The sequence below is a fragment of the Falco punctatus genome (assembly GCF_963210335.1).
Source record: "Falco punctatus genome assembly, chromosome: 4".
Taxonomy (NCBI): Eukaryota; Metazoa; Chordata; class Aves; order Falconiformes; family Falconidae; genus Falco; species Falco punctatus.
In genome coordinates, this window is record NC_137583.1 from 43,470,945 (window position 1) to 43,494,260 (window position 23,316).

The 23,316-nt window shown below is 39.2% G+C and overlaps 1 protein-coding gene across 1 annotated transcript in view; it reads right to left on the reverse strand.

Moving 5' to 3' along the window:
- Positions 1–23,316, reverse strand: part of LOC308063603 (uncharacterized protein) — a 109,460-nt gene that overhangs the window by 24,975 nt on the left and 61,169 nt on the right. Inside the window, exons 36-54 of the mRNA XM_080386787.1 lie at positions 23,055–23,272; positions 21,082–21,272; positions 19,559–19,861; positions 18,517–18,746; positions 17,673–17,834; positions 16,814–16,891; positions 15,138–15,494; positions 14,211–14,567; positions 12,796–13,146; positions 10,819–10,950; positions 9,747–9,896; positions 9,149–9,265; positions 7,418–7,591; positions 6,522–6,729; positions 5,159–5,325; positions 3,587–3,699; positions 2,438–2,519; positions 1,701–1,838; positions 807–969 (exon numbers count right to left, since the gene is read on the reverse strand). Of these exons, the coding sequence (XP_080242913.1) occupies positions 807–969; positions 1,701–1,838; positions 2,438–2,519; positions 3,587–3,699; positions 5,159–5,325; positions 6,522–6,729; positions 7,418–7,591; positions 9,149–9,265; positions 9,747–9,896; positions 10,819–10,950; positions 12,796–13,146; positions 14,211–14,567; positions 15,138–15,494; positions 16,814–16,891; positions 17,673–17,834; positions 18,517–18,746; positions 19,559–19,861; positions 21,082–21,272; positions 23,055–23,272 (3,691 nt within the window). The remainder of the gene's footprint in view (positions 1–806; positions 970–1,700; positions 1,839–2,437; positions 2,520–3,586; positions 3,700–5,158; positions 5,326–6,521; positions 6,730–7,417; positions 7,592–9,148; positions 9,266–9,746; positions 9,897–10,818; positions 10,951–12,795; positions 13,147–14,210; positions 14,568–15,137; positions 15,495–16,813; positions 16,892–17,672; positions 17,835–18,516; positions 18,747–19,558; positions 19,862–21,081; positions 21,273–23,054; positions 23,273–23,316) is intronic.

Here is a 23,316-nt window from a genome sequence, read left to right on the forward strand (position 1 = left end):
CCCTCCTCAGCAGCCTGACTCCTCCTGGAAGGAAGTATATGTGTTTCCTTTCCAGTACTTTCCAACTGGATCCTTAAGTCATAAAATTACAGAACCAAGGCCCCAACCTACACTGCAGAGTATACTACTGCTCATACCACATCTATTCTCCCCCCCCTCCCACAAAAGTTGTTAGCGTTTGTGAAAAAAGGAAACATTTCTGGCAGAGAACTATGGAACTGTTTTATTCAAAACAGAACCATCAGGAAGAAGAGAGGGAGAGCCCTAAACATTGGCATTTCTCACTTGAATCTGCTCTGAATGAAACCAAATGCAGACGTGAACCCCAGCCTGCCACCGCCCAGCTAAGTATGTGGTGCCTTGGCTAGAATGAAAGTAGCTGCAATTCTTTTAACTCTCTTCTGTTTACAAATACCATCTAGTCCAAAACTAGTTCCTAGGTTTGCTTTGCTTTTCAAGTATTTTTCAAATATTCAAAAGCAAATATAAAAATAAAACCAAATGCTTAATTTAATCCAGAACAATTCTGAATTCTGTTGTAAAATAACAATAGAAATCTTAATTTGTTGATGACTTTTCATTCTGGCCAAACTTTTCCCCGGCACTTTCCATAACCATAACAAAGCAGAAAGAGCGTTCTAAAGTGGATGTTTCTAACAGCCAGACTTATAATGATTTCAAAGCAAATAAGATCTTAAAAGGCCTGGATTGAAACCATTTGAATATGCATTTTGAAATCAGATTATCGTAGTTTAGTTTGGTATATAGTTTGCTATCAACACTGGCAAGAGACTCGAGAAACCTACCCTGAACATCATGACCTCCAGGCAACTTTGGGAAAAGTCCGGTGTAAATGCCTGTTACCTTGATCTCCTTGCCATCCCACAGAGCAATGTGCCTCAGCATACGTGTTCTGTTGCCTTTTTGATAAACCGTCATGAACACAAGCTGCCTTGGAAGAATTTTAAACTAAAAATAAAAGAGAGAAAAACAGTAAATCCCAGGTTTTTAACTTTTCAGAGAACTTAAGTGTAGTGTGTAATTTTGATACTGTAAAGTCCCGTGGAATACAGCTTTAGGAACGTGTTTATAAAAGCTCTAGCACAATGATACCCTAAAGCCCACTGCTTCTGCATAAGCAGCTACTCGTATCTACTTTATTTCATTTCTACAGTAAGGCATCTTCTCACATAATGGAACATACATCAACGACTCAGTATCCCCTTTACAATAGTCTTTGCTTAGTATATATTTTTCTTTTCTATCTCTTCTATCTCACTGTGTGATTCTTGCAACATCAAGAACCCCACTATTACACTGTAAGTCCAACAGGTAGCACAAACAATAATATCTGTCTGTGACATCTTTGTTTCCTTATTTAGAAAAAGAAATGTGTGGTACCTGCATAATAAAAATTGGTCAGTTTGTAATATATTATTTTTCTTATTTGCTAAATATTTGCTCTATCTATAGGAGCAAACAAATATAAAAATCAAACAACAGTTCTACCATTGGACCACATACCAACTAATCCACAGTTGAACGTTTGCTCATGCTGCTGGAGGAATCAAGGGCAAACCACCTCACAGCCCCTGGAGCTGTATTTGACCTTCACTGTTGGGCAGCCAGCATCCTGGATGCCATACCCTAGGAAGAGGGCAGTCACAGCTTGCCTTCTGCCATCTGTTGATGATACCAACCTGGGACATTGTCTGTGTTATTTCAATGACATTCGTGTAGCTGGTTCCAGTGAAAGTTAGTTTAGCTGTAACATTGAAATCCTTTTTTTCCATCCTGAGGTATAGTTTGCCTTTTGCTTCACTCATATCATAATTTACCTTTTCAAGTTCCCATTGAAAGAGAGAGAACAGAGAAAGAGAAAATAATTATTGCACTGGCATTCTTTGCACAGCATGTTACATTATGGTCCTCAGGACCTAAGAGAGATCTGGTTTTTCTGTATGTTCACGTTGGAGAAGGCACAGCTACAAAATAGCATAAACTGCCTAACATGCATAATGAATTACTTTTTATGTGAGCAGGAGTGACTGCTGCATTTGACTGAAAATTAACCCCATTCATCTTCCTTTCTTATCCTGCTGTTGTGTATTTCTGCACTGCTAAGAGCCAATAACCAGAACTGCTTTCTGCCCAGTCTCTTTTTCTTAGTAACCAGAAGAACCAAAACAGTTCCCGAGGGCAGTCTACCACAAGTCATAACAAATGCAGACAGATGGAAGCAGAGTCAAATGGAATGAATGCTCTCTGGTAGGTTTTGTTAGAGATTGTTAGCATCTTTGAAAACACGAACATCCTCAACAACAACAGGAACAAGGTCAGAGATACTAGTACTAGAAATAACACAGCTTGACTCCTAAAATACTAGACAAGTCTAATTTGTAGTGATGTATGTGACTGATAACTTGCAGATAGTTACCTTAGAAGACAGTTCTGCTGCACTGGGGAAGTACTGTAGAAAGAAGGGATGAGTCTGGAGTGCTTTTATAGTCAAGTCTTCACTAAAGAGAAGAAATGTACTTTTTGTTCAACAGTATTTCACAAAGTCCACTCTTGCTGACAACACAAGCTCATCTGAGTGATCTTCGAGTCTGCCAACAGCTTTGTAGTTACAAATCGCAGTACCTTCCACTGAATGCTTAACCCACTGACGTTTTTTGATGCAATCATACAAAGGTAAAGGAAACCAAAGAGTGGCGCTATCTCTGACCTTGGTGAAAAATCTGTATACTAATCCCAGGGACAGAATTTAGCCCACCGGATCAGAAATTACTTTAGCTAGCATTTTACTAGCCATAGTAAATGCATTAGCATTTAAAAAATCAGATAGGTATTTTGGAATCTGACTTTGCAAGTGCTGTCGTGGTTTCCAGACTTAGAATTCACCATGATTAGAGAGTTTAACAGAACTTACAAGGCTTTTCAGTGCAAAGGTCTTTTGCTAGAAATTAAGAAATCTCTGATATACCCCAAGGCAAAAATATTACACCTCGTAAACACCCTCAAAAGCCTACAGTTTTGTTTATACGCTATACCAAATATTTCTGTTTAGGCACTGATTATCAGACACTTTTGAAGTAAAGAATTATTCTATTCATTCTTCATTTTTTTAAAGAACTTTGAAAATTTTTAGAAGCCAGACAAAAATAGAGAATATTAGCACAGCAGATACAGCCACACCAATACCAGCTTAGAAAACTGAGTAAAACTGTAATTTCACAAGGTTCAACTGGCCAAAACAATTTAATAAGATTTAAACAGTTAGGTCAAGTTAAGCTGTATTTTTAAGTACTTGTCTGGCTCAGACCTAGAATTTTCTGCACTATTTCACTGTCTGCTGCTTCAGTGCTGTGGAGGCAGGCAGAAAGACAAGCATGGCCCAGGCTGTGAGGAGGGGAATCTCTCTGCAGCCCTCCATAAACTTCTTCAGGTATACAGACTATTTGGTGTGACTTCACTTTATCACAGATTTGTTACATTCCACCAGCGCCTGGGTGGCTCAAACAATAGCTTTTTTTCCATGGAATCACAGTGGCCTAATGACATTCTTACACTGCTCAAAATTTACCCTTGCTGGTCTTTCCTCCTTCTGATGGTAATGGAGAAGTTTGTGTTTTGTTCACAGGTCAGCCTCAGAGCTCCTTCAATTTTATTTTCAGTCAGGACTTCTTGAATTGTCATCTGTGAGGGGGAAAAAATAAGCAAATCACATGCCATAGCTTCTACCCAGCACTTCACCTAAACTGAGCACTGTGTCAGTCAAGACATTAAAGGTTTTTTTTATGTCTTGACTGACTAAAAACTTTTTTAAGTCTTGACTTGACATTTTAAGTCTTGACAGACTTAAAACTGTTACCTTGACCAAAGTTTATCTTCCAGACAGGCTTTCTAGACCTAAACCAAAAGCATCAAGAGATGTTTTCCTTTTTTTCTGTGAATATGTTTCCATAGCTACTCATTTGCATTATTGACAAGTATTAGTCTTACTTTCAATGTACCCTTATCTGGTTTAAGTCTGAGCCACTGGCTTTTGTTTATGTCTCCCCCACTCTTCTTTTTCATATACTGTAAAGAAACTGCCTTTCCTTCTTTTCTTTTTTTTTTCTTTCTTTTTTTTTTTTTTTTATGAAACACATGGAGCTCTACAGATCTTTTACTCTAGGGTATTTTCTTCCTCCCACAGCTGCTAGCTTGTCTACAGCTTTATCCTGAAACAGCTAAAGAATCCCTCTGGGGAAGATCAGCACCATCTCCCACACTTAAAGATCAACACGTATTTGTGTTTGCCAAAGTCTGTGGGAATGATAATTACTGAAGTCATATGATGACACTCATAGCTCATACATGAATAAAGAATTACCATCTCTGGTTTTCATTTTGTCACTCAAACGTTTAGAGGATAAAAGACATTTCACTAAATATTAAGAGGGATGAAGCAGAGGATCTATCTAATACCTTTTAATAAAACGTTGGCATAAAATATTCCCTTGAAACACTGACACTTAATATGCAGGTTTAATATTGATACAGTGTTTCTTTTCAGAGAAGTCTACCTTTAATCTTGTATCCTAGCTACATACCCTCTTATTTGAAGAAAAAGTGACAGATGATATGGTGTTCCGTATACTTCCCTCCAAAATGGAAGAAGACATTTCAATTAATATGTCTTTCTCCTGGGATGAACAGGTACAGCCTTCGTGTTGCTGTCAAGTAGTTTGGAATACAAATCTGTTTCTGTTTATTCAACCCTGAAACATTACAGGTATCTATGCTAGAAATGGTTTAACCAAGCCAAAGAATTCTCTGGGTATGAAGGACAGCTGTTTTATACCAGAAATCCTTTCCACTTCAGTAAGCCATATCAGCTTAGGAAGCAACAGTTAATGAGTGCCTTCTTGAAATAATTAATCCTGAAATCCGGGATTTCAGGTACCTGCTGAGTTTCCTTGGAAACAGGCCGTTAGCTATGTACTGAAGTTAAACAGGGATTCAGATAAACTGGGCCAAGTCACCTCTCATCTGCACTGGTATAAACCTGGAGTAATTTCACTCAGGCCACTGGAAATGCTCTGGATTCACGTTAGTGTAACTCAGATGACAGCTCTAAGCAAAGCACAACAAAAGAGCTATGGTTTATTACCTTTAGAAAGAAGGGAAGTCCCAGACGATGGAGAAATGATATTGAATGCTTCACCTCTGCCACGAATTCAAATATACCATAGAGTTGAAAGTCTGTGTCAACATCTATAGTTACAGTTGCATCTTTGCCATCATACTGGATTTCACAGATAGTTTTGGCTTTGTTTCCTAAATAGCAAGGACAAACAGTGCCATTTTCAGGGACTCGTTTTCAAGGAATTTCAGTACTGCCTGCATAAAATCAATCCAGCCAGCTACTGGGTTAAGACATTTGTCATGACAAAGTCATCCATTCAGGATGACAAGAACTTCGGCCTGTGGTTGGAGTGCAGTTTCTTGGATGTCCTTGGGCAGACAAAGTCTTGAGTTAACAGAGCTTGTGCACCCAAGTACAAGCATTAAAGTGACAAGTCAGTTCCCAATAGTAACGTGTTTTTGCAGCTAGAGCTGACTAGCTGATCCAGCCAGCCGTAGCCCTTGGCAGGTATTAGACACCTCTAGAGAAGAGCTCTGAGCTGATTTGACCTCTAGTGACTCTTTCAGTTCCAGCTACAGCAGACAACATGGCTCCAACCTCCAACAGCACAATTTGAGGACCTTTCCCCTGCTTTCCTACCAACTTTCTTATTTGAAAAAGAAAATACAGACTGCTAAGAGAGAAAAATGAGATGAGAGATGTGAAACCCCAGAACTTTTTACAAAGACAAAATCACAGACACGCATGCAATCATACAGTGGCCACTCCAGCAGCTGTCCTGAAAGCCACCTGTTGCCCTGTCACCTGCTAACCTCAGTAATTCCTACTCTTTGGTGTTCTCACAGTTGTTAGGGTGCTTTTTTCAACACGAATACACTCCCACGTGGGCACTGAAGGTACTTGACCACAATGTAAATCAGCAATTGAGGGCTTTGCAGACAGGATTTATGTCTGGGCAAGCTTTGATGCTAGCCTGGCTTATTCCAAGATGGGTCTGTCTTCCCTCCACTGTTCAAACAACAAAAACTATTTAGAATTATTTTCAAAGCCCACTTTAAACTACACTGGAATTCACATTTTTTGTGCTCTGTAACAAGGTTTTTCGCATGATATTGGAATTTTATTTTACGCAGCTAAGTATTTTGGGGATCACCTGTTTTACCAGGTATTGTACCACATGAGATCCTTCCTGAAATTAAAAACACAGACGTAATGCAACTAATAACAGATGCAGTTTAAGTACAATTTTACTTACATACAAGAAAAAGCCCCTTTTTAGGTACTACCAGCAATTCTCGGTCAGTTTATAGCTGTTGAAGGAATAGTTGAAACATCCTCAAAGAGCTAGTATACAACAAGAAACCTGCAAGGAATGGCAGGTACCTACCTGATTTCTGTAAACTGAGAATCAAGTTGATTGCCTTAGGGTAGCCAGATGCCTGTAGTGCCTCGCTACTATGTACACTTTGGCAGAAGATATCCACTTGGTGACCAACATAATAGGAGTTTATTATGTACGTGATTGATGTTTCTCCAGCTGCAATGTGCACGTATCTTTCTTGAGTAGTGTTTCTCCCTTGAAAAAACACATCTATCTAAAAAATGACATGTAAATATGAGTTTTTGAAACATTGAAATACTATTTCATTTTGAAACAGACGACAAATGGAAGTGAAAGAAAATCCTCTCTTGTCTATACTTATGTCAAAAATCTATCCATTAACAAAAAAATCTTAGCCTTTCATTAATCATCTATGACTTTCTAGTAGGAAGTCCATTCAGTAGAATGAATTTCAAACCATGCCAGCCTCACTGATTTATGTCATATTCTTGTTAGGTTCTCTTTTATCCCACAAAAGCATGACTCCCTTTATATAAAGAATCCTTGATCCATGTGTACTGCCGATATTTACCAGATAGCAGGTACTCCAATACTTCCCTGAAAACAGCACTTCAAGAAATACAAGTATAAAATTCCCATTAAATAACATAGGAGTAACAGTCCAATTCCTGATGCAATGTGCTGAAACTATTCTGCAGAGTTACAGTAGCAACAATACACACTGTACTAACACTGATCAGAATGGAATAACCTGATTCAGAAAGAAGTCAAAAAGAAATCTATTTCAGTAGTTCAGGTTTTAGCCATCCATAATTTTTAAGTATCAGAAAATCTCAGCTTCCATCCTATACCCTACAAAACACCAGTTTTCATTCTAGTGATGGGCTATTATATTATAATAGAGGACAATAATTTTAATGGGGGGAACAAAAACAACTTACCTGTAAAGACGATGGGACTCTGGCTTGTAGCAGCCATGGCCAGTTATGATGGAAATTCCCAGTTATGTTGGTACTTGTTTCAAACTCCTGGATTTGCCCTTCGAGAATTGTTAGGTGAGCACCATAATGCACTTTCATACTACAGCTATTGATCACTTTCAGGTTCAAGACAGCCTGTGTGCAACAAAGACAAACTGTGAGAAGGTGGCTTTGTAGAAGGTAAAGCTTCTGTCAGTCAGTGTTCTTCCTTTGGTTCAGGCAGTAGCATCATAAAGATGTGTCAAAAAAATTAATCTCATATAATTTTATAACACAACAGAGTTACAGACATCCCTTTTATTTCTAAATTCAACATTTTAACACGTATTCTCCAGTACGGCCATGCCTTAACCATACTGAAGCAGTTACATTATTAATAACAAGGAGGTGGCTGTAGGCTTGTGTATCTCAGATAAAAAGCAATGCCAGATAAACAGAGCCTGGGAGGAAAATACCATTTGGAATGTAAACTTTGAAATTGTATCAGTACTCACCTCTGTCTAGTCTATACAAGGTACACTGCAGATCTATCAGAGTAAGCATATGAGCTAAAACACACTACGCTCCTCGTGCAGTGCAAGCTGCAAGCTCAGCTGTGGCTTGGGCTGTTCGTACACTGGAAGCCAACCTCCAGCCTCTTATTCCTATGAAAAGTTCTGGTCCAGCAAGCTATTCTCCCAACCCCTCAAGTGCAAGCTGAGCTTCTGGACTCCCCTCAAGAACAAAGTGAGCATCTGGACTGCCCTCCACTCTAAACTTGGGGGGGGGGGGGGGGGGGGGGGAACAGAGAGAGAGAGCAAGCAGGAAGGAGAGGCAGAAGGGAGAAAAGAAAATATAAATGTTTTTAAAACAGATGCAGGCAGTATGACTCGTGTATTGGGACAACACCCAAATTCCAGAAAATCTTATTCCATCAGGAACATAGGCAGCAATGTGCTTTTCCATCTCTACACCCCACTTAAACAGTACCTTCCCCAACTTCCTTTCACTGCTGATGGGTTACAGAACTCAGCAGTACAATCAGCATGCCAAGAAAGCGACTGATGTTACCTGTCCATTACAGAGTGATCATTCATTTTATCACCACCATGCTTCCTCTGCCTCATCTTACCCCAGCTCCTTCCAAGATAGTCCTCGCTCACACAGGTACAGACTTCAAATGTCTCAGACCATTCATTTTGCACACAAAACTACAGTTTGCACACCTTGCAATGCACTTTCAACAATGAATTCTCCACTGTACTTCATGTTGAAGGACAGAAGACACTGCTGCTCTCTCTGGCAACTGAATTAAAGGTAAGGAAGGCCCAACAAGTACAATACAGGCAAAGAAGAGCACTGCATCTAGAAATAAGTATAAATGAGAACAAAAACTGAGGTGGTGTGACAACACAGACACCTTAATTCAGGATACCCTATTGAAGGTTACATTGTATTTTAAAATGTTGAGAACAATCTTTCCCACTTGTACCTGCTACATTAGGTAGCTTGTTTATGGCTTTTCGTTTATGTTTGCTCCGCTTGGGCTATATTTTGTAGCAATAAGCTTTGTCTCCTGTGTAAGTCTTGACTTCTAAGTGAAGCAGTGTTGCACCCTTTGATCTTTACCATCTGACTTCTACAGCTACCGCTTCTTCACAACATGATTCCAGGCTGGATTTACATACCCTTTGTCATTGTCTGACAACTTACCTGCAACTCAATCCTGTCTTTTATTTGCAAAGTCTCCAGTGCCTCTATGTTATGAGTAAGGTTGTAGTTAAGAGACACAACATCCAGCTTCTGGACAAAGCTTAGCTCTTCTGTGATCTGTTTGGTCGAAATAAAGTATGACAGAAGTTGACTGTGGCACATCTCTGATACAATTAATATCACAGCAGTCTCAGTAAGTATTGTACTAATTACACATTAAGCGTAAAATTATGAAAACTATGAAAACTTTACAGTGAAGAAATGTCTAATTTTTTTATAAGTCACCATTTTGTACTGTAATAGGGACTATACTGCACCAAGTGAAGACACTTGATAAGAAAGGTTTGATAGTTTGCAAATGGGAGTCATGGATCATTACTGGTGTTAAATTTGTTGCCAGAAGTGACTACACAGAAGAATCGACTGAAAGATACTGCCTTCATTTAATTAAGGCCTTTAAAACCAAACCAGCCCCTGCAAAGTATTCTTATAAGGGCCTCATGCACAGCTATTTCAAATGTTGAAACAATATTTACCAAACCATTTGTCTCACTTTAGCCTCTATTTCACATCTTACTAATATGGAGGAGACACTTACTTGCTTGCTGTTCACACAGAAGTGAATAAGCCTTTTGTAGAAGTCGCTGGTTTTTTCTAGTATCACATCAACTAATATTTTCATAGGAATGCCAATGTCAGCAGCTCCTTGAATGTTATGGGCTAGCACCACATCCAGCTCTTGTCTTTCCTGTTAATATTTCATAGCATATATAGCAAAGCATGTGTAGAACCCTTGCTGCAATACTCAGCTCAAACCAAAAATCTGCCTGTCCTATATTTAATACTAATTAAAACCAATTTCATTGAGCTCAGGGAAGTTACACTGGGAAAGAGACAATAAAGTCAAGCTTAACAGGTAGTATAAATATATATATATTTCAGCTAAGAGGGCAAAAGATGTAAAGTTTCTCTCTGGTGGCAAAGAACTCCCAGTAGCTTTGTGTTTCTCTACAGCACAGAACTACGCAGACATTACCAGTTATGGCAAGAAAGTGAATGACGACAAGGAGGAATGTGCTTCTCTCTGTGTGTACTCTACTCTCCTGCACTGATGACAAGAGAAGCCAAACTTGTAATTGTCAACAGAAAAGCAAGAGATCCACAGCCTTTCTTGTGCTGTTGTCTTACTGAAGAAACAATCAGCAGCACCTCAGCTAATCTCTGCCTATTATTTTGCAATGTAAATCACAGTGATCACTCTAAAAATCGCAGTCTTCTTTCTTCTTGTGCATTGTTGTATACTTTAATGATGAATTAAGAGCATTACATTGGAATGCCAATTGCATATCTGGAGTGATAACAGCATTTGTGGGTTTGAATTTCTTGTATTTGCCACATAATATATGGAATATCAAATAGTACAATACAGAAGAAAATAAATATATACATAGAAGACCACAACAAGGCAATGATTCAGGAATTGCCACAGCCTGTATCCTATTATCCTATGCATCTGTTTTACTGCACATTACAGGTGCCAGATTTTCAAAGATTTTATTTTTATTCTGGCATTTATTATTAAAGTTTGAATATTTGCTCCCAATAAAATAGTTTGGAGTATATCACTTAGTATTTTGTACATGCAGCCTAACAGTCTGCAGGATACTTACATCAGTGACTTTTAGTATAAGGAGTCCTTGTAATTTACTTTCATCGACAGTGATCAACGTCTGCAAATCTAGGTTCATTTTATCCATCAAAACATAGCCTGAGCCATCAATTTTTACTGGTGCTCCAAGATTCTGTACAAGAAAAAAAACTAAACTAAAAATTCTCCTCTTTTTCACTTACCCACAAATACACTATACACTTGAAACTTTTTATTCCTAGTAAGTAGCTCTAATAGCACTTATCTGTAAATCTAGTATATCAGGCAGCATATCCATTTTTGAGAATGTTTCACAAGTCTTGACAGCTTTTTATCACATTTTATGAATTTTGTCTTTTTTAGTTTGGATGTCTGACACATTTTTGATAAGTGAGCCAAAATAGAACACAGGACAACATGGCAGCTCTTCCTGCCCAAGTGAAAAGCCAATTAATTTTCTATGCTTGGCATTGCTCCAGTGCCCCAAAGCATCCAGTGAAACCAGACAGTATACACAGGTTTATTATAGCAGCTCAGTTTTTGGAAGAGGGCAGGTAAATCTCGTTTTGTATATTCAGATTTACCCTGACTTGCGTATTGAAACCACAGATTGTTCTGTGGTAACATGTCTCTCAAACTTCCCATACGCTTCTCCTGTCCTTTCCCTTCCTGCCTATATAGCACTGACTGGTGGGATCTGTGACAGGCCACACACTGCAATATCAGAATTTCCAATAGCAATACAAGTTTTCAGTAAGAAAAAGCCAGTGTGCAATCCAGCTAAATTTAGAACTGCTGCTTCAGGAAATCCTGCTGCAGAATTTCTCCCCCTCCCCCTACGTACAACAGTCTGGCCTGGGAAAACAAACCACTGGGCAAAAAATGAGGGGAAAAGTGCTATTTTTCGCTCCTCCAACAAAAGGGAAAAGGAGCTCAATGTGCCATGCTAGCTAGCTGAGAGAGGCCATGGCACACTGCCTGCCTGTATTTGGGAAGCTCTGAAAGCCACCTTGCTCCCCAGCTCCTCCCAGGCAACAACAGTTCCCTCCTTCAGAGACGGGGACTGCAGGACATCTAACTGCTTTTGCTTTGTATAGAAAAGAGACTGTACTGCAAATGACGGTACATTCATGTGATACGGAGTGATCTCCTTCCACAGAGCTCCAGTTTTTCATTGCTTTTTTCTACTGTCTATACCTTTTCAACAAAGAAACTACTTTTTTCTTACCCTACTAGTAGCTGTTCAGACACAGGGTCTATGGTGAGGCTCCCACCAGAAGTTAAATCTCATTAATGAAAGAGCCAGCATAAATTATACAGCCAGCATTTGCAAGAATTACCACAAAGAAATACCTCACCAGGGAAGTCCAAACCAGTCTGTTAAAAACGTCCCTGTTTGTTTGTCAACTAAATTCCCCGAAATATTTCTCAACTGAGGTCTTACAGGAAATGATACTGCTGTTTAGTGCTGGCTTTTTCACTTTGGGCTTTCTTTGCAATGGTCTTCATACATTATGGATCACTGTGTTAGCAATTTCAATTTTCTGTAAAGCTGAGTGAAAATTTTCTGAACTGAAGATTACCTAGTTACTGTATATATTTTTAAACTATTTCAGAGTTTGGTTGTCAAACTGCTGAGAAACTGTAATAGCTGATAAAGCAAAAGACAACTTTGAATACTCCTTATTTCTGAAGATTAAAAACCTACAGATTTCTCATCCATGCTCTTAAAAAAATACATCAGAGCTAGTACAAGCAAGTCCATTAACTGTAGGTACTGAATCAAAGAAATATGGCCTATACTACACAAAAACAGAGTGAATGACTGGCTCCAAAAGTAAGATGTCACATTAAAAGAAAAAATTGTTTTTCTTGTTTCTCTGCTACCACTGAAATCATTAGACTATTTTCTTTTGACTTTAGTAGGTGCAAAGATCCTGGTTTAGATGTATAAATTCAAGAGTAAAGCAAAAAAAACCAACAACAATCCTTCCAATACCTGAAATGTTTGGCATTTGTTTTCTATAAGTATTTTCCACTGAAGCTTCTTTTCAGGATCGAAGTCCCCATTCATTTGTATCTCACAATCACCCAATTTCATTCCTATTCCAGTATGATATTTTAACTGTTTTTGTGTAGTGATGGACAGCTTATTTTCCCTTGGGATTATCTTCAACTGAGGCAGGTCATGCTTGAATTGAATTTCCAGTGTAATCTTTGGTTTGCATTCTGCTTTCACTTCAAAGCGGGCAGTCTTGCCTTCTGTTTCAAGGACACAGAGAAGTTCTGTTTGGCACTTGTCTTTCTGAATAGATCCTGTGAGCCGTGACTGAACTGGAATACTGAGATCCTATCAAGAGCCAAAAAAAAAAAAAGTTCTTAAGGTTATGCATACACTTTAAGACAAGTCAGTATTGAGTCTTTTTTCTTCTCCCTTTAGCATAAAAGAAAGGAAATTTTGTTACAATATCAGAGACGAACCCTGAAATCTCTGCACTGCCATTTTCTCCCTCCCAACAGTAAGGCGGCAATTTTGCCTGAATAAGGTCTGAGGGAAGATTCTAGGACTGCCCTGCAGATTTTACAACTTCTGTATCCATATGGAAATTTACATTTACAAAAATACAAACCACCTATTTCTTCAGTGGCAAATTTTATTGAACATCCTCTGCTTCACTCAGACCAGACCGATCTCAATTTTCAAACAAGTTTCAAACTCTACAAAAAACAACAGGCCTAACACATATTCTTGCATCTGGTGTTACAAGGGTTGGGTTTTGTAATACTAAATTTCAAGCTTGCCTTGTGCAACATCCCAAATTAAACATTTCCTCTCGTTCTTTCAAATTATTTGTAAAAACACTGAAAATTCTACTATTCTTAACATTTTAAGTGGTTTTTATTCCCTCTTTGTTATGGGTGACACACGTTTTCCTGTCATTTTTGGTTTTATATTGCTACTTTGTAGTTGAAGAAGTTAGAACTGAGGAGTTAAAAGTAAAACATAAATGTCTACGAATATCCAGAAATAACCCCCAAATTCACAGTTCTCACTCTTTCTAATGCAGTCAGTGAGGCCAGGTGGAAAAAACAAGGAAATTTCACAACTTTTGCTTTGATAAAAAAGACAGGCAGAGGATATATTTTCTGACAAATAGTTCAAACTAAAACTACTCTTCAGCCTCAGAGGGCAGTCTTGGTCTGCAAAGGCAACCAGCAGCAAAGACTGAACTAATCTCAGTCTACAGAGAACACCTATGAACAAGATACACTAGACACTTTCTTTGCCTAGTGCTGTTAGACAGGTGTGTCTTTAGAGTGGTTTTCCAACACCCAAACATTGTTATTTTAGCTAAAACCCTATATGGCCTGGATTTGATCCCAAATCTCTCTTTAAAAGCCTCCAAGAGCTACCTGCAGAAGCTGACATTCTGTTTCTGTTTCCAGTGTCCATTTGGCTTTATTCTGAATACAGAGATCTCCTTTAGCCTTAAGTTTGCATTTGCCAGCCTGCAGCAACAAAATGCCCTCTGTGGTGGAGTCTGTGGCCGCAGATAACAGGACAGAGTTTTGAAAAGGCAGCCCAAGCTGACTCAGCCAGGGAACTGAATGCCTGAGGGTCCCTTGGAATGTATAAGTGTGTTCGCAGGAAGTGTCTATCTGCACAGCAACTGTTCTGCCATCACACTGGAGGTTCATTAACAAGCCAACATTGCAGATGTTCTGTTGAAACGAGCCCCCAAAGGCTGCAGCATGAGGCAATCCCATCCTCTGCAACAGAGAAGATTATACTGTGTAAAGCACACAAGGTAAAGCAACTGTCTTCCTAATTTGTTTCTAATTCATGAGAAAGCATTTCTTCTTTCTGAACCAATATGCTTTTGGAAAGGACCATACGAAACAGCTTTTTCACAGAGAAATCAGAAATTTATCTGTGAAATGAGAAAAAGAAACAAAGAAAAAAACAAACAAACCCAACATTTTTGTAAGTACTGTAGAAGAAAAAGTTCAGAACCTCAAAGAAAACCCCCAAAATTTCAAATAGAAAGGATATGCTTTTCATTAGATTCTAGGACAAAAATTTATTTTAATTAAAAAGCTATTATTAAGCAACTACTTTATGGTAACAGCAGTAACATCTACTATTGCATTACTCCAAATTCTCATATTCAAATACACTCCCTCTGCAAATGCTCTGAGTATTTTTCTGCCAGAACAACTTTAATGACCAAAATTGTCCTTTCTATAAATAACTGTGTCAGCAAATAGTTCTGTCAATAGACTCATAAAGATCTGAAATACACAGACTATCATGCCATACAGAAAACAATCTAGACTTACCTCTAGACTGATGCACTTGTTTCTAAAAGTAAGTACCCATTCCATATCTGTTTCACTGCTTGCCAGGCTCACTTCTCCATCAGCTTTTAAACTGCAAGGCCCAAGGACAATATCAAGCACGCCCTTATACTTGTCACTTCTCTTGGCTGATACCTTCACTTGGTTCTCTCTGGCAATTCCCAGAGACTGAAGTAAAGGCAAAGAATGCTGGAAGTCAATTTCTAAATGAGGCTGAATGCTAGTGGTGAAATGGAGTTGCAGGCAGGCAAACATGTCATGAAAAGAAACATGGCCAAAGAAGATGACGGTAAAGTTGCTGATAAACACTGACCCATTCAGTGACACTCTTGCTGGAGCCTGAAAAATTACAGGAAATACTGTTGTCAAGTTTGTTTTCCTGTCAGGCCATATACTGGTTTTAAATGCTCGTGTTACTAAAACAGAACTACCCTGACATCATTTTGTATTCATCCTACATGTTTATAAATGCCTAAACAAATGGAAAGATGGTCTAAAATCTTCCTTTTAGAGTTGCATAATAAAAATAACCGGAAAAAAACTGAACTCCACAACTCGGTTAGAACAGTTACTAATATCAGAAAAATCAACTGCTACTGCTTTTACTATCATCACTTCTGGATTTGGTTTAAGTAAATTGAGTCCTAGCACTGTGAGAATGTATTCCAATTCCCCCCAGACCTCAGCAGGAGTGACAAGTGTTATGCACATTGTATCCATGTTACATGAGGAAAGAACTGAAATGTATTTGTCATCTTTGTCGCTAGCACATCCATAGGAATCCATCCCTATCGTCTTTCCAGAGACAAACACGAACTTCTGTAATGTCACTCATAGGAGACGTTTCTAACACATTCTTAAGAATACATCAGATTATAAGGTGTATCTTTCCTCACACAGTTCAAGAGCCACAGGGACTTTCACAAACAAATGGTTAGCTAGAAAGAGCAGAAAATAGAGTAAGTAGTAGTAAACCATGAAATTCTCAGCTTGCGCCTCCTGTACTCCCTTGCCCCATTCATATGGGGTTGGCTGCTCAACAACAGAACACGATCATTTGTACCAAGTTCAGTTCTAACTAGCAGAAGATGCAATTTGGAGACTTCAGCCAGAAACATGAATGTGACTCTTGCCTTTTGCCTGGTGCACACCTCTTACCTTCTGGTATTAGTTTTCTGCTAGGTGCAAGCTCTTGCACTGAGCTCTGAAGCAGCACAAATTGATCATTTGCTGTAGGACACAGGAATGTCACCTTCAAAGTCGCACCTCTTGGGCCTTAGCCCTACTTTGTATTCTACCATCCTTTACCTCTACTTTGCATTCTGCACTTGGTGCACAGCTGTGCACTGAAGATGCAAATCTGTATCATTTGAATACAAGTTTGTTCACAATTCTGATTCAGACTAAACAATCCATTGCATGATGGTGAAAGTGAGTGCAACCTTCCTCATGAACTTCTACAGTCTTTGATGGAAAAGTAGTCTGATCTGTTTGAATCTGTGAATATTAAGGGAGTGAAAATATCTGAAAGTATGTGCAAAACTTCCAGCTAACTCAAATCCATTTCTACATCTCTGACACCTTTCAGTACTTCAGATTCCCTTAGTGGTAGTTAAAACAGTTATGTTGTTGAAGCCAGTTATAAATGAAGCCAGTACCTCAAAATGATGAAATGTAATAGCTCCATTGCAAAGGCCAGAAAGTTGTTTGTTAGCCGATTCTCCACTGCAAGCAACCTGTTGGCATTATCAACAAAGCACATTCAGACCATGTAGAAAAGCAGAGAGGACTAAAATACAAAGGAGCGGGCTAAAAGGCTGCTTTTTCAGGATAAAAAGCATGAAGATAATAAAAAATAGCTTTAACATTAGATATCAGTTTCAAAAGGATAAACAGTTTAGTGGATCTGAGGCTAAATCATGCTCTAATCAGCATAGATAAAGACAGAAAAATATCTTCGAACAGTAGAAAACCGTTACTGGCTAGACAAAACTATTTCTGATGCTCTGTCTTGTAATTTTGACAGGAAATAATGGTATTTCTTACACCTGGCATAGCAAATACCACTGTCATAAGTAGACATGCGGTGTTTCAAATGCAGTCAGCTGTGTCCCTTGTTGCAGAAAGTTAGGTCCTTGGGGACTGCGGTTGGCCATATGACATCTACTGCCATTATTATTCACTCTGCTATCAATACCACTGCACCCACAGCTATGTGATCCACCTGCAAAGCCTGCTTTAGCAAGATGCAAAAACTGGGACTGCATGTTATTGTGCCTAGGCAAGCACCCACTCCAGTTTCATGACATAAATATTTTGTTACCCACCGCATCTTGAAAACCTGCTCTTTATTGCTAAGCAAATAATTTTCAGGCTTTCTGTACTGGCCCTGTTTGACAAAAAAAGCTCTCTCCCTTCTGACCTGCTAGCTTGCTCTCAAAGTGGTAAACCTGAACAGCTGAGGATGAACAGCAGAAAGCTACACCAAATACACCATATAGCAGGATTCCTGCTAACCTCTAGCACACATGGAACAATGTCAATCAGTCCTTCCATATCATGGTGAAGTGAAAGAGAAATCTCCGTAGCATTGCCAGAGGTTTTCTTCTCTATTTGAATTTTGAGTTGTTCTGTCTCCACTGTGGTTGTTATCCCAGCAGCAATCTTTTTGGTGAAACTCTATGCACAAAAGAAACCAAATAATGGAAAGAAACAAACAACATCGCAGCAACAAATGGCAAAGGCAGAGTCCGTTTCACCATGCTTAAACGTCAGAGCCTGTGTCAGGGCAGCAGCACTGGTAAAACAGAAGTGCATACTCCTAGCAGTGGCTTCATTTCTAACAGAGATTTTCCTGTTATGCTAGACCTTCTGAATGCTGTGTATCAATAGTTCCTTCTAGCTCCAAGAACGTGTTGAAAGCATTGAGTACCCTGCAGGATTTGAGTCCTAAGGCATACACAGTTAAAGTAGTGAAACTATTAGTACGCAAGGCAAGGGGAATGGTATAGAATTCTTCCTCTGCACACCTGTGTGTCTCACTGTACCACAGTGGCTGAACCCACCACAAATGTTAGTATGTTAATGACTTCAGCCTTCCAGCATATGTTAGAACAAGTGAAGTATTTGAACCCTTCTCTTCTGGAAAGATAATTTGAAATGCAGAAGAGCTATATGTTGCTCACAGATCTATAGCAGAAATGCAGATAGAGTGGCCAAGCAACACTGTACCAGGCAACATGGGTTGTGACACTCCTGTGGCTAAGGATGGCTTTTTGGAATAAAGTGCACAGGAACAACGTACAGTTATTAGAAATGGTTCTGCCAGAAATGAAATTATCACAGGGAGAACTTTTCTTACCTCGTAATAGCCAGTAACCTCCACAATAAAAGGGATCCCATGTTTCTTTATCTTTGAGATGTTGTGCTTTATACTCCCAGATAGCTGGGATTTAGGAGGCTCTGTGGACAGTCTGTGACCTCCAAACATAGCGGTAATCCTTTCACTGCCACTCTGTAGGGCTATAGTAATGGTGTCATTTCTTGTGCCATGGTCACACATGGCAGTAAAAACGCCATCCAAGGGCAATCCTATTGATAGAGAAGGAAGCAAGATGAACACAATTCTTCTGGGTTGTCATTGTAAAATGTAGAGAAGATGTACTACAGATTAAGAAAAGCCTTCTTTTTATATAAAAAAATATTTTTTCTTAAGAAAAGACAGACTTTTTTTTTAAAAAAGTGCAATTATCCAGTCCGCTGCACTTACTGGTATTTATAGTAAGAAAGGACATTAACTACCATATGAAAATCGTGTTTAAAAAGGATTGTTAAATTAAAACGTGGCATGCACTTTGGAAGTCAAGAATTTTTCTTTTCTTAATAGAGGATATCTATCAATGGGTATTGTGCCCAACTCCAGTAGCCTGTTGTTAGAAAGTTTCAAAACAGATTTCTACAGTCCAAAAGGACAAAGGCAATTTACCCATTCAAAATTATTGACAACTTCAGTTCATGAAAACCCTTGGGTTTGCTTGGGAAAGAACACCTGGCATATTTCAGCCTTCAGTGCGATTTATTCAATAGCTTTCAATGTTTCAGTTCTGGCCTAAATCAAAACAGGCATAAAAACAGGCCTAGAGGAACCGATCAGCATGCAGGAACACAGATGTACAAGAAAGAAATTATTTACTCTGACGTAGTTCAAAGAGTTTTTAAATAGTTCTGTATATATTTAATTGTATTTTCTTAATGATACTAAAAAGAACCTTGCTAAGACTGGATCACATTTTGTTTTGGTGTGAGCAAATGCAACTCACATGTTTCCACTGGACTGCACTCAATTAGATAAATTCACCCTGACACTCTGTTACCCCACACCATCAAGTTCGTTTTCTTCATACCTGCATTTTTAAAAAAGCTGATATTATGTGTGAAAGTTCCACTGACTCTGCTGTGCCCATGACTCATGATACTGGAAAAATCTACAGAAAGGGTTTTCTCATCCACCTGGAAGCTAGCTAGCCCCCTTTTCATCTCTTTACTCAGCTCCAGGTGTCCTTTCAGTTTTGCCTCCATTGGTATTGCCTGACTGCCATTCTGAAACATAGCAAAAGTGATACTGTGTACGGTGGTATTCCCAAACACATGTCTGTTCCTGAGATGGAGTCCGTACAGTGCTTTGTTGACCATCACGTTGACGTTACCTGTAACAGGCAGAAATTATTATGGTGGAGAGAGTCCTTTGGGACAGAAATAACCAGAATTTCATAAGCGACATATAATCTGACCATTAGTAACAGGAGGAAGTAAAAGAATTTCCATTATAATAGGTAATTTAGCCTAATCAAGAGAGCAGATCAGTTTACTGTTGAGAGAGTGTTTCTCTACTAGTAGAAGTGTCTGTGTTTAGAGAGTTTCTCTACTAGTAGAAGCATCTGTGTTTAACACAAATCGCATAACAGTATTTATGGCAGCTGTTTGTTTTTATTCCCCAAGCTGCGAGTGCCTTTAGGCCATGGAGTACACTGCACTGCCTTCTGAAGGAAAATTTACAGAGGGACTATGACCTATTACTTGTGTAAATCCAGACCAAAGGATCCCTCTGGAGCTCTGCAGTGACCTGCTTTACCCATGGAGCCATTCAGAAGAGTAAGGGCCTCAAGTCAGCCCACCACACAGATTTCAGAAGACCTGCATAGGAAAGACACTACCCACTATTTCCTTCAATCAATTAAAATAAGAAAATTATCAAACTATTCACTAAAAAGTAGTTTCAACCCACTGACCAACGGTTCTGTTTGCATGCTAAATACTCTCTTATGCATTATATAGAATCACAGAACTGTACAACAGTTTGGGTTAGAAGGGACCTTAAAGATCACCCAGTCCCAGCCCCCTGCCATGGGCAGGGACACCTCCCACCAGCCCAGGTGGCTCCCAGCCCCGTCCAGCCTGGCCTTGGACATGCCGGGGATGGGGCACCCACAGCTGCTCTGGGCAGCCTGTGCCGGCGCCTCAGCACCCTCACAGGGAAGAATTTCTTCCCAATATCTCATCTAAATCAGCCCTCTTTCAGTTTGAGGCCATTCCCCCTTTTGACCTGTCTCTACACGCCCTTGTAAAAAGCCCCTCTCCAGCTTTCTTGTTGGCCCCTTGAGGTACTGGAAGGCTGCTATGAGGTGTTCCTGGAGCCTTCTCTTCTCCAGGCTGAACCACCCCAACTCTCCCAGCCTGTCTTCACAGGTGAGGTGCTCCAGCCATCTTCGTGGTCCTCCTCTGGACTCGCTCCAACAGGTCCATGTCCTTGTTATGCTGGGGGCCCAGAGCTGAATGTGGTATGCAATTCAGCAAGGAATACATTAAAATTAAGAAGCTTCCTTAGATAGCTGCAGACTTAGCCGAAAAACACAAAGTAAAAAAGTACCATCATGAACGTTGTTTTTGCACTTCAGTAACCCATTCAGAGAAAGATGAGGTATGGCCTTTAATTCAGCAAATGTGTGTTGAACTCTTCCATTTAGGGACAAAACAAAACCAACTTTCTGCTCCCTGGCTCCCATGAAATCCACGTGAAGCCTATTTTCATTAAGTTTCATCTCAGAAGATATTAAAAGTCTAAAAAGACAGAGATAAAAATTGCTAGTAAGATCTTATTATTATTCATGGTTGTCAAGACAGCCCTCCTCTCACTCAAAGCAGAATCAATGAAAGCAGGGTGCTCTGGAGCACATGTGGTCAGGTTTGGAGTACCTCCAAGTACGGAGACTCCACAGACTTCCTGGGCACTTGTGCCAGTGCTATGAATCAGGGAATCAGATGCCTTGCAGTAACTACATGCTATCCACCAGATGTTTATAAAACTACTCAGTAACACTATTCAGTAAAGCCTCACATACTGGCAGACTGTTCTTTAAATTTCTTGGATGTTTTTGTTATGATCCCTAATAAATGAAAATTATAGAGTTGGATGAGTTAGGCAGAATTGGAAATGAACTCCTCTCTGTCACAATACAAAATCTCTCTTCAGTTCTGACTTCAAAGCAGCATTGAGAATAAATTAAATTTAATAAATTAAATACAATTAAATTAAACAATAATTTTAAATGCCACCACCATCTGAGTCTGGTACATAAACTAACAGTTAGTTCCTTGTATCTTGGCCCTGATCTGAACAGTGTCAGAGAAACACAGCACAGCTTTTTAGGGAAAACTGCTGGAGCAACAAGAAACCCAGTTTGCAGTGTTTCAAGTAGAAGACTGAGACACAATTTTCACATTGCCTTCAACAAACTGTCCACTGAAATGTCTGACTTTCTAGACTCAAGTATACCACACAAAATGCCTAAAAGTGGGGCAATCATATTTTCATATTGTTAGACATCTCTTCTAGAAACTGGAACTCTCTTGAAAGACTGATGAAGAGCAAAATCTTAGTGAAAATTCACTTGATGGGAAGAACCAAACTATGTAATTCAGGGAAGTAAGATTCATTTCATTAAAGTCAGCGACTGAAGCCTGTGCAGACTGCGTCTTTTTAGCAGTTTCCCAGAAATAGTCAACCTTTTATTTTTCTCTCTATCCTCTCTGTAAAATAAATCCCAAATAAATTGTCATTCCAGAAATTTTAAGTGTTCTGTTACTTCCTGTGAAGTGAGCTGCCATAAATTGCTCTGCTACAGCCTATCCTGGTATTGAAACAAATGTATGTACTACTGGAAGCCCAGACTGCAGTAAGCTGCAGAAGCACATTAAATATCTTGCTTGGATCTTTTATCTTATTTTTTCTTTTACTAGTAAATATAATGGCTTCAATTAAATTGTAGTAACTTCTGATTTCTTTAACTGTCTCCTCATTCTCCTTATCCTATCCAACTCTTAAAACCACTAAACACTGGACCTCTACAAAAACATCAACACCTTCACTGCACACACTTGTATTTGTGAAATTTGAAAAATCAGCTGGAAGACAGCTGAAACCTGGGAGGGCCAAGTTTCTATGCTATCTCAGAGCTTTCCACAAGACTTAAAACTTTATGCTAAACACTAGGAAGTGTCCTTTTCCCACTGGCATAGCTTGTAAATATTAGTTCCTTACTTCTGAGAGGACAAACGATGGGTGGAAAAAACGGCTGCTTATCTAAAACCAAAATAACAGTACCACCTGTTCATTCAAGTTATCTCTATACAAAGTCCTAGGGAAGCACCTAGAACTCATTAACATAATTATACCAATTTATGAAACATAAAGACCAAAAGTATTTCAGTAAGAGGGATAATGCATGAAATGGCATTGGCTCAGTGGCTTCTGCTGCAGCTATATGAAAGTAAGTTACATTTAAATACATATCACAGAACACTCTTCAGTTCCTCTGTTAACTGAGATTCTGATTTCTCTACCTTGTCAGAAATATTTTGCCCATGAGCTGGAACTGTATTGACTCTGGCTTTGTCAGGATTGTCTGATGGAGGAAAGCCCTCAATTCAACAACTCTGGCATTCTTTCTGTTTTCATTGTTCATATCAACCTCCAGCAAGAGCATGTCCCTTCCATTGGAATGGAGGTAGAGTGAGCCATTGAAATTGCTCTCACTGTAACTCTTCAGCACTGCCTGGATCTATGTATAGAAAAAAGAGGAACAGGACATTAAGGATCTCAAAT